Source organism: Megalops cyprinoides, chromosome 6, assembly GCF_013368585.1.
Source record: "Megalops cyprinoides isolate fMegCyp1 chromosome 6, fMegCyp1.pri, whole genome shotgun sequence".
Lineage (NCBI taxonomy): Eukaryota > Metazoa > Chordata > Actinopteri > Elopiformes > Megalopidae > Megalops > Megalops cyprinoides.
This window is the reverse complement of record NC_050588.1, coordinates 32382210-32394255: the sequence shown is the minus strand read 5'-3', so window position 1 is coordinate 32394255 and position 12046 is coordinate 32382210. Positions and strand designations below refer to the sequence as shown.

Below are 12046 nucleotides of genomic sequence, written 5' to 3'. Positions count from 1 at the left end.
TGTTTTCTTCACAAGAGAGTTACTGTTAAGAGAAACCAGACAAAGAGTATGTGTGTGTGAGTGTGCCTGACTGCGTGCATGAATACACAGGTGACAGATTGGCCGTGTACACTCAAACAATCGTCTGTCCACACCGCCTCCTTCCATCTTGTGGTTTTAAAGAAAACTTCAGCCTTATCTTTGCTTCAGCGGTTTTTCAGGGAGTGGTCAGGAGGAACCTGGAATTTCTACAACCGGACGTTGCAGGACACTCTATGACGCCAATGGCCCATGATTTTCCTGTTTAATGACAGATATGAGTTAACTTACCGTTAATTGCACACTTTAAGACGATGTAATTGTACTATTAGCAGACACCTTTATCACATATTATTAACTATCCGTTTAGTCCACTGGATAACTTTAAACATTAAGCAATCCAGCATCATCACCTTACTCAAGGGCACAATGGTTGTGCCCCACTTGGGATCTGATGGGTTCAGATACAAGGATAGTTACTCACCCGCTACAGCACACAGCTTCTCAACTGTCTTTGCAAATGGTCAGGAGACAATCATGAAACCCCAGTCCACCCACATTCACTCCCGCCCCAACCCCACCCCCACCCCCTGTGAATAATGTGTTCTTAGGTAGCCTGCCGTTTATTTCAGCTCATTGTGTGTGTGTCTCTGTGCATCTTGCCAGCAAATGAGTCACTGTCAGGCTCCAGCTGTGTCACCCATGTACCCCGAATGGTTTAGGACAGAGAAAGTGACCCCCCCCCCCCCTTCATTAGCAGCGGCCCTGCAGGCTCACTGCTGCACGCCCCTCGTTCGTAAATCACCCGCGGTCGCCGTGGACATCGCTCACAGGGCACACCCACAGGCCGATCGCACACCTGTCTCCGCTCTTTTCTCAGGAGGGAAAAAAAAACGTACCCCCGTGCTGACCTCAATTACCTGTCTCTTTCCACTCACCAGAGACGTCTCTATAAAGTCCAATCAGATCCCTCACACTTGGGTAACATTTTTTTACTTTGTTTTAGGTCTTATTTGATTCTGACATGTTTACTTTCTGTATGGAGCAATACTATACAATGTAATACAAATACATACAGCAGGTATCAAGCAGATGTCAAATGTTTTCTTTAGAAGACAGTTACAGTTTAGAATGCCAGATAAAAAATGAATCTAATAACACTTGAATGAAAAGAAGTTCTTTTTTTCTTAGCTTTATGCCTTTAGTACAGCACAATGCTATTAAAATGTATTATTGTAATAAATAAGGTCAGAAGGGTACATTTTAAAAAGTCAGCAATGAAAGGCGTCCTTGAAAATCAGAAGAGGTCAGTCAGTCAGCACTGTTAATGCTGAAAGGACTTTGCACCAGATAGTCATCTCCTGTTATCAAACGGAACGTGTGTATTCTGAAAAACTCCCCCATAAACACTTGTGGAGTTTCGCAGCAGATGCTTTGAGAGTTACCTGGGGAGGTGTTTCCCAGGATCTGTTTGAAACTCTGCGAACTCTCCCTTTCATGTTTTAATGAGCTGGGGGGGAGATATGCAGAAATAAGCAGCAGACCCATCACTTCTCCCCTGGCCACCCAATTAACACGGGGTTCTGGCCCCAGTCCTTTCAATGCAGTGAAGGACTCAGGCAATGCAGTAAAATGCTTTCACATCATCAACCCCCTTTTTTATTGCATCTCTGTTAAGATACTCTGTGATAAATACTGGCTAACAAGAAACCAATGAGCAAATCATTCTCAGACATTTTAATGTAAAGAAGGAGTGATTTTATCAGGAAGCTGGAATACTTTTGTGCATTTCAAGCTGGAAGAAATGCCTTGAGGGGAGTCATGTCCCTGGTAACAGGGTTCACAGAAGAGATTCTCAGAGTGGCACAATGCACTGCAGTTGTAACGGTTCAGCTTGGCTAAAGATCAGGTCTTCAGTACACAGTCAAGATGGTTTCAAGGCGTATGATTAGTTAAAGCCGGGCCTCTGCTGCTGCAGGGGCTTCTGAAACATCTGTCTGTAACAGGCGTGTACAGATCCTCCCCCAGCTGCTGGAGGCCTTCTCTTACCATTTTTTATAAAACCCAGGTTAGCTGTTTTAATTGGCCTCCACTGAAGCAATATTTAAGCAATGGAATTTTCTCCCATGGGGTACTTCTTTGAAATTTGATATGTATGAGATGGGACAGTTTGTGCATAGCTGCGTGCAAACCCGTGCGCTCATCTGATAGTATGAATCTGAACTAATATTTACGATATTCCTTTGTTTTTGTTTAAAATGAACTAAACCCTTTGAATCTGCTGTTTTTCCCTCTTTGTTCTCATGGTGATGGGCTCAGTCCTCTTAAAAAGCCCTCAGTGAGATTTTAGGAGTGCCCCAGGGTGGGGGCCAAGCTGCATTTATATGCAGAGTATGCGCTCTCCCACATATTACCTCCATAAAGGCAAGCCTTTGATCTCACAGTGGTCTCACAGGCCTGATACTTGAAGCTTGCTTTACCTCTGTGTGATGTTATTGCACACACTTCACCAGTCTACTTCATGTAATGTTCTGCAGAAAGACAGCATAAGATTGCTTTTGCCAGTGCAGTGTATTCAGAGGCAGAAATCTTTCTCAAATACACATCCACGACACATTTTGCGTCTCCTTTTAATTGTCAATTTCCAGTTTGTAACTGGAAATATTTTAACCTGTACAGCGAAGGCCTCAGTCAACATGCCTTTCCCAGCAGAATTTTTTTAAGTGAAATACAATCCATTGCACAAACCACGAACCAACAACAAGGTTTTGAACCCAGCTGAAAAAACAGTGATCCCGTCTGGCAGCGACAGGCTGTCTATGTAGCGTTTTGTTTTAAAAAGTTTATCCTTTCGAAACGTGGTACTTTTCATGCCCTCGACTGAACCGTGAGTGCCACCTCCACAGCACAGCCGTCTCAGGCTATGTGGATCCTACACTCCACGTTCCTTTCTTTGAGGGGGGAAAGGAATGCACACATGAGAAGCGACAGTAGGTACAATAAGCCGCGCAGAGCAGACGCACTCTTAAGGACGGCTGTTTAGGGGTCGAGGAGCAGCCCACTCTCCGCTTTCCTGCTCTTTGTCCTCTCAGCACCGTGGGGTCAAATGTCACGGGAGGGAGGACACAGACTTCACTGACCAAAGCGTGGAAATGAGAAACATTGTCAGCCGAAGCATTCTCACAATCTGGACACTTTTTTTCAGTGCCTCGCTAATGCCTGTGTGCTTCTGTGTACCGTCATTATCCATTATCCAAACACAACACAAGGGTTTTCGTGACCACAGTCCTGCGCGGCCACAGTTCAGATAGTTTTCCAGCTGTCTTAAAAACCAAAATCACTCTCCAAATTGGGGGAGGAAGCTACATTGCTTTGATGAAAGTGATGAGACTTAGATGGTTACAGGCCAGCGTGAAAATCAGCTTCCGCTGAGACTGTGCTGAGTAGCCTGTCTCTGCATCTTCCTGCTTGCTGGCTTGCTTTGTTGTACTGTATGTCAAATTAACCCGCTGGCATGTTGCTTTTACAGGGCTGTTGTGCCTGTAATGCTATCACAGAGAGTTCCTGTTTGCATTTAAAATTAACACTTAGTGGACAACACAGGACTGTGATGAAATCCCCATATCAAGGGGAGTGTCAAAGAGGCCTGTTCTATCAATGGCCCTGTGGAATGAACAGGACAATCTGAAGTTGCTTGGAACCTTTCACTGCTCCTGGAACAGCAACTCCCATTGACATCCTCTCCATTAACACCTCTGTGTCTAGTGCCCTGCTGGGCAATCAAAAGCTCCCCCTCCACCAACTCGTCAGCACAGAATGGATCTCCGGCTAACTCCAGCCTAATTTTCTATAAGTTTTCTATAAATTTTCTATCTGTTTTCAGAAGCCACATAACACATAAACATGTGAAATTCACAAGGTTTCCTTACTAATTAATGAAAATATGCAATGTATAGCATTCTGCTGTTTTAAATTTTCTTGTTGTATGGTTACTAAATGTGGATGATGCCTAGTAGATGTGTAGCACTTAGCAATCATTATTTAAGAATGTATTTACAGCACTGTGTATACACTTTGGTGGTTGTGTCCAACTGGTTGTACTGCAGTTGCTTGTTTGATGTTTGCATATTGTGCTTATATCCTGTTCACTGTTTCACCCAGGATAAGAGCACATGAGTGAAGGCTAGTTCTGAACAAATATGGACCAAGACAGTCTAATGGCACCACTAACCGAATGGGCAATTTACAGTTTGACCAGAAAATCTGTGGGCCAAAATTTATCACCAGCTCTGAGATGTCTTTGACAATTGTTTTTGATATAAGATATTTATGCTTTTATATTCTGCAGCACTTCAATTGTTCAGCTTTGTGGCAGTGAATTAATCATGGAAGGATGTAGAATTTTGAAGCTTTTAGATGACTTTCTACTTGTTCTTGGTTTACCACTTCATTTTTTTTCTAGGGAGGTTGCAATGTAGAGGGGAAGGAAGTAGCTTTGTACCTGATTGGCATGTATTGATGATAAACTTGGTATCAAAGATGGCTGGGTGGCTCAGACTTGGTGTAAGAGTCTCTAGGGCATCTGTCTTGAAGGGACAAAGTTCAGGCTCCTGGTAGTCTCTTCCCAGCCACCTCAAGGAACAAAGATACAATCAGGTGGCCTTAAAGGGGTTGTCAATATCAGTGTACAAAGGACTTGTATTCAAGGTAAAGGATGTGCATAATGTCCCTGTGATTATAGCGCCTGCTTTCTTAATAGTCTTGCAAAACCTGTGCTGTGGTGATGACACAGGATGGCATGGTTATAATACTATAACTACAGCCATACTACTACTTATCAGATACTTCATTGAATGATCTAGCAATACTTTCCCCTGATGGGCTGAGCTAATTCCAAGAAATAAGAGGAGAGAACTTCACAACATTGCTTCACCATTTGTAACAGAAAATTTTTACTATCATTCAACAGCATTAAACATAATGGTCTTGATATTTAAAGGCCTGTTACCATGCATAGATCTGATCTACCTTGTACTGAGACAGCTCAAAAGTTACTGCAGCCATTATGGAATAGCATTACCACCTAATTGTGGTCAAACAGCATTTTAGTACATCAATTTCACTGACCTGGTTGCATGTTGAGCAGGGGACAGCAATTATAGCATCTCTTCTGAGGCGAGTTCTCCCCACACAGGCAGGGAAATTACACTCACTCGCCTGCAGACCTGCGCATGCAGCTGGCGGAACAACCGTTGGCCTGACCTTAGAAGGACTGCAAGACTGCACTCTCCAGCATGTCTGAAGGAGCCAACGGTTCACACATGCGCTGCTGCCATGGGCCAGATTCCACTGTGGGTCAGTGGGGAGCTGTGCTCGCAATACACTGGGCATTACATAACCTGCTTTACATAGCAAGCCATGCAAAATAGATCTGGATTCTGAGAGTCACAGTAACCTTAGCAATGAAAGGCCATTAATTCAAGGAAGCTTTTCTAATGACCCAGGGAGAGTGGTTTAATGTCTGAAATAGAAGGTACGCATATATCAGATGAATGCTCTTGGGAGAAGAAAAAAAACTACAGAGAAACAGCTGTGTCTTTTCACTATTATTTTTCCTAATTTATTTGTGTAGGTCACCATAACTTTTCCACCTAAGAAGTGATTACTCACATTGTACTTGTTCTACCCTAATGAAGAGACCATGTAAGTAAAGGTGGTCTCCTCCTCCTAAGGGCCTCTGTGAACACTAATACATCAGGGCAGTTCGTTTAATTTGAAGTTAATAGAGATGATGTTGTTCAAGAACTCAGGTGAGACTGTTGTGGCTGCTGCAAAAAGGTTTATTACTCATGTTAGTGTTTGTATTGAATGACGGTTAATTCAGGATTTCGGCTCATGTTTTAACTCCATGCAAAAATATGAGCTAGATGCGATCTTAAACAAATCACGACTTAAAGATTATGAGCCTCTGTTGTTGAACAGGAAGAGCAAGACAAATTCAAGCATGAATCCAATCTAAAAGTTTATGCCTTGGATTCAATGCGATGTATCCAATTAAAATTAAAAAATGGCAGTGTCAAAAGAAAACGAAGGAAGTCCTCACCACTTAATAACTGCTGACAGAAAGCAGGTTCCACTTTCATGGCACTCAGCCTTAGAGGAGGCCAGCCAGATGGATACATCTGAATTTAATTGCTTAAGAATGTTAGAATGAAACATTTGGCGTGGTCTCCTTTGGCACTACTTAGCGTTAAGGATCATTGACCCCTTATGTGCTGATATTGATAATACATCCAAACTAAAAAGGCAGATAACCTATGAAAACTGTTGCAGCATGACAAGTGTTTTTGACATGGATTCGCATGGGAGCATCACTTGAACAGGACTGTCAAATGGGGCAGCAGTGCGGCATAGTGTAAAGGAGCAGAGCTTGTAACCGAAAGGTTGCTGGTTTGATTTCACGGTGGGGCACTGATCCTGTATCCTTGGGCAGGGTACTCATCCCACAGTTGCCTCAGTAAATATCCAACTCTATAAATGGATAAAAACTAACCTACATGCAATGTCAACACCAGCAATGGATCAAAGCTGAGACAGAGATTCAAAAATCTTCACCACCCATTTCTAAACAAAACTCAGTAAGACTGTTTGGATTCACACACACTGCAAAAATCACCTGGATTTCCAACGGTGAACTCTCAACCCTTCCTCTTTTGTTGCTGGGGGGGATTGGGTGGGAGGGGGCTTCATAGCCTTGAAGGAAGTAGTAGCTGTGTAAAAATGACAATGTTTCTTACCCATTCACCTTGACCCTCACTCCGAGACACACCTATCTGGTGCAATAACCCTGTAAAACCCATATGTTCTCTGCAAAATGCATGAAAAACATGTAACGTATGAAGTTTGGATACTCCTTCATTTGCAAGACACCCTCAGAGAAACCCTGGGAAATGACCAGATTTAAAAATTCAAGTTTAGGGCTACCTTTGGCTGACTCAACTATTTGCATACAGTGACTCGCCCAAATTGAGAGATCTCACTGACTACCTTTGCTTTAGGACATAACTTGACAATATTAAAGTGCCTTTCTTGAAAGTTTGTTGGTACAAAGCTGGTCACACTGCCAATGTAATATTTTTATCCATTCTTTATTAAGTTGAATAAAGAACAGAACTTTATTTAAAAATGAACTAGAAACAATGCTAAAATAATTTATGTTACAACAATTAAAAAAAATATCTGTACAAATGCCTTTATGAAGGCAAAACAAATTGTGTCCTATCTGAGGTAGACAACACATGCATTAAACGAAATATTATGCTCAAAAGTTGCCTGAATGAACAAAACTGTTAAAACAGTTAACTGGTTTACAATGGGCCTCATGATATACTTAAACTAAAAAAATTAATACAAAACACTGTACTGGACAGATGGTACCAACTGCAATGACCCTAGCAAGGGTTTAAACCACAAGGCCACTGCACTCTGAGTTGGAACAGGTGGTCTTAATGAGGAACAGCCATTTCCGGCCTCAGAGCTTGGTGGTCTAAACCCGAGGTTTAAATCCCTGCTAAGGTCACTGCAATTGGCTCACGGTGTTCAGGTAAGAACTAACTCCTTGTTTTTTTCATACAACAGCCAAATTCATTTAATCAATAATCAGCTATTTACAATAGCCACAAAAAGTCAAAGCCTGTCACAATGTGTGGCAATTAAATAGAAACTAACAAGAATAAAATGCACATTCATCCAAACGTGAGAACTTGTTTGCTGAACAAGCCGGACCTTGGGTGAGACTAACTGTGCAAAGATTGGCAGACATAATCAAACTCTTAATTAGAAGACAAACTTTGGTTCCAGCCCAAAATAAAGTAAAAGCAAACAAACATACTGGAAAAAAACCCCAACATCTGAAACGGTGTAGAAGTGGCCATGTAACAAACAAGGGAATGTTTGAAGACCATGTAAGGCCTCTGCTTTTTAAGCCCTGAAACACTCAAATTATTATTTTTTTATGAAAAACAGGATATTTACAAAACTGGTGATATTACAAATTTTCTTGATGGGTCTTTGGCCAATTCCTAAGATCGTATAACATGTATATATAGTGGGGACTGGATGCCAATCTGTGCTCCAAATGGAACTACTGAAAAGGTACAACCTAAACATCGCTGAAACACCACTGGCACAGTGACGTGCTTCAGCACAGCAGTCTATGTCATCCAGACCTTTCACTGGTCCTTCAAGTGTCCTGTTCAAACCAGCGTGAGCAGGAAGGGGGGCCGCTCTGAGCTCAGCAGTTCATGGCCTCTCTGTCCTGGTGCACCCCTCCTTAAGTGGGCCCACTACCTCCTCAGCTGCTCCAGCCGGGCCTTCAGCTGCTCCTGCCTCTGCCGGAGCTTGTCCTTCCTGGCGGCCAGCCGCAGGCTTTCCGCCTCCAGCCCACGGATGCTGTCCCTGGCCTTCTTCAGGATGACCACCTTGGAGGCCTTGTCGTTGTTGGACAGCTCGGGCACCTTGTCACGCAGGCGCAGGAAGCAGTTCTTCAGCTCGTTGCGCCGCTGACGCTCCATGACGTTGTGCGTGCGCCGCCTCACCTCCTCGTCCTCCAGCTCGGCGGCGGCGGCAGCGGCGGCGTGGCGGGCGCGGCCGGAACCCGGGTGGTGATGCCGGTGGTGCTGCTCGGTCCGGGCGCGCTTGTGCGGCGGCGTGGACGAGGCGGAGGCGTCGGGCCGGCGTGGCGGGGAGGCGGGGCAGGGGGCGGCGTAGTTGTGCTGCAGCTGGATCTCCTGCTGGATCTCCAGCTGGCAGCGCTTGGCAGCACGCTGCCGGCGGGACTCCGTCTGCTCCGTCTGGGAGGACGAGCAGCTCTTCCTCACCGTCACCACGTCTATTTCCTCTTCTGTTCAAAACGGAGAAACAGGAAACGGCCTCGTAAAGAATCGCCCAACACCACAACTCTGCTGCTGACATGGGCTAGCAAGCATGTGAACTCTATTCAAAGTTTATTTTCAAAGGTCAGCAGCCACATGCTTTAATTTTAAACAGGAATTAAAAGTTTCACGATTATACTCCGTTTGCATTTAACTAAAGGTTAAAGGCTTCAAATATGCGACATGTACAGCTAGTCTTGCCTTCTGCTACGGCTTAATTAGAAATTGCTCATGCAAGTCTGTTTGGAAAAAAAAAAACTAAACCTAAACTAAAACCAAAACCTAAAAATTTGGTGCAGACCATTTCTATTACCTACATCGTTAATGAAATACAATACATGCGCGTTTTTAAAAATGGAAAACTTACCAGAGTCACTGTTCGAAGAGTCGCTCCCCGTAGAGAGCGAGCTGTAATCGGAAGTTTCGTTCTGCTCGCAACTGTCCTGCAAGAAGTCCTCGTTCTGCAAAGACTGACACTCCAGCGCCGCGCCGTGGCAGTCGAGCGTGGAGCCCGCGATCTCCTCGAAAATGCCGGTATCGATATCTGATAGCAGCGGGCTGGTGGAGAGCACGGAGCACAGCTTCTCCTCCGAGAACCTGTCGCTGAGACATTGCCACAAACAGTCATCTGACACCTCGGGTCCTTGGTCCTTGCGACTGCCGGTTTCTGCCTTCCCGGCACCGTGAATCAAATCGCAGTTCCAGCCCAGGTGAAAGAAGTCCTGGTCCTCCAGCAGCAGTTCCGAAACCAGCTCCAGCTGATCCACCTTTGACAGGGGCTTGTCGAGTCCCGTCTTCATAGGTGGAGACTGGGGCGGTGTGGGGAGCGTCTGCAGATCCTTCATCAGACTCTGACAGAACTCTTCATCAAACAGCAGCGGCTCCGAGTCATAGTCCCAGTAATGCGACGGAGAAAAACTTTGAAGCATTTTGGCAGATTAAACTAAAAAAATGCAGAAAACGGAAAATTATTAAAATATCTATACACTTTAACTACCAACAGTAGACTTTTTTTTGCTGCTGTGGTTTATTTCTATATAATCAAAGCCGGTATACTTGATGCCCACAGCAGCTTTCCTCCTTAGCCTGTCCTCACAGCACTCCTCTCGCAGGCATGGGTGAACGAGGGATTTTATTCATGTTTACAATCCACGCCCCGCCCTTTGCGGGTCAACCCTTTCCCCGCCCCCCTGAGCCATGACATCATACGAACAGCTGGAAAGTTCTAACTAGGACCGCTAAATTTGGTTCGGGGGGCTCCGCAAAGTTCACATGCTTCAGATCGTTTTGCCTTTAACGCAGAAAAGGACAAGACTTTACATCGCAACAGCCCTCTAACAAAAAACTAGTTAATAATCGCTTCCACTAAACTATCGCATAGGGAGGTGGGGGGGCCTGACCGGCAAGCCCATGAGCAAATTCGTTCGGCTGACGAGGTATTCTCTTAGCCAACTTCCCAATCATTCACTGAACAATGGACTCCAACCGGTAAATAACGTTTTAGCTAGCTAGGTACGCTCGTAACTTAGGTAGCTGCCTAACACGCAATGTGTTAGCTATACTAGTTAACAAGTGTGCAAATTCAGTTATGCAGCTATAGTGGCGAGAAAAGTCCAACATATGACAACTGCAACAAGCACAAACTGGCTGCTAATTAATGTTAGACGAATGGCAATTACCTAGCTGTCAACGTTTGCATATATCAAACAAATCTGACAAGTTAATTGCTGCCACTACGAAGACATCTCTCCACCCAAATATTCTATACAACCAGATAACTGGCTGCGTTAGTAAAACTAGGATAACTTACCTTTTCAGAGGCAGCGATCTTTAGAGATACGTATACTGAAAGAAATAAGAATCCTAATTTGCCAAGACTTTGATTTTGTCTTTAATACAATTAACACTAAAAAAGGAAAAACCACGTTGACACAGTCAAGATGCAACGTCGCATTATGCCGGACGAATACTACCACAGTAGTAGGTGTGGCTGGGACCATTATAATTTATACGACCGCAGCACTTGTATCCTTACACCTCAGAAAACGCGCCAAAACTTATGAGACAAATGGAAAGCAAAAGACAAAATTATTACTATCCATAATTAATCTTCACAGCAGTTCAGCTGATAAAAGTCTACTCGCAAAATCAAGAAAGCAGCTATACGCCAGGGAGATTTCGCAGGAGTACGTATAATAGTACCTATGGTCTACGCGGACGTATACCACTAAACAGATGCGTATTCCAGTTTCCTAAGTTGCATGATTCTGCCCTCGACAGCAGATCTAGGATCAGCGTCCTTACGCTAAATCCAAACCCCAAACTAGCGATCCAACCAAGTATTACAACATTTTATTCTGATCCGGGATCAGCTCCGAAGGGAAGAAAGTGCCGACACAATTCCAAGAAATCGTAGGCGGGCACATAGAAGCACGTGTTTAGTCTCCGCAAGCCGGTTGAGCAAAAGGCAATGAATGCGGTAAGCAGCAATTCGTTTTGCACAAAGACCACTATCGGATGAGGTGTGTTAACACTTGGGGTCACGTTGTCTGGCTCCTGACGGCATTACGTGCTACTGGCCGTACAGCGGCAACGCAATGCTCTAATTCACTGACCTGACTCTGGTGGGGAAAATGTTCTTAACATTAATGCATTAGCAATTTTTTTTGTCTGAAAGGGATTCTTTGTTCTAAAAGGGATTGATTTGTTCTTTTGGTTTATTAACATTATTGTTTTTTTTTTTTTTTTTTTTTATAACCGACATGCTTGCTAGATGAGTAATTAAAAAGAGAAGGATCATGCTGTGAATGCAAATTCTTGATATACGTTTTATGAAATTACCTCATCAATATTAAAATTGTGCAATTCAAACTGTTAGAGTATGGAGGTGGAGGATCGCACTGTGGGCGTCTGTTACATAACAAAGCCAACTGTGCCAGAGTGCAAGTACATCCGGTGGTGCACGTGCGGAGGCATTCCCCAATCACGTCGCGAGGAAATGTTCAAAGACACCCGTAGTTCACGTGAACATCGCAATACTGTAACTGCAGCACAATGGACATTGCCCCCCTCCCCACCCACACACACACACACAC

General features: G+C 44.1%; 1 protein-coding gene across 1 annotated transcript; it reads right to left on the bottom strand.

The window, feature by feature from the left end:
• Window positions 1–7299: 7299 nt before the first annotated feature.
• mych (myelocytomatosis oncogene homolog) lies at window positions 7300–10911 on the bottom strand. Its single transcript, XM_036531547.1, has 3 exons — window positions 10762–10911; window positions 9319–9894; window positions 7300–8920 (listed from the first exon to the last, which is right to left on the bottom strand). The coding sequence occupies exons 2-3, from the start codon at window positions 9878–9880 to the stop codon at window positions 8364–8366; spliced, it is 1119 nt and encodes a 372-aa protein (XP_036387440.1). The 5' UTR covers window positions 9881–9894; window positions 10762–10911; the 3' UTR covers window positions 7300–8363.
• Window positions 10912–12046: the final 1135 nt, after the last annotated feature.

Excerpts from the sequence above, each read along its gene's own strand:
- mych (XM_036531547.1), bottom strand. The coding sequence starts at position 9,880 with ATGCTTCAAAGTTTTTCTCCGTCGCATTACTGGGACTATGACTCGGAG. Across the intron at positions 8,921-9,318 it reads CTCTTCGAACAGTGACTCTG|AAGAGGAAATAGACGTGGTG; the intron begins GTAAGTTTTCCA and ends CGTTTTGAACAG.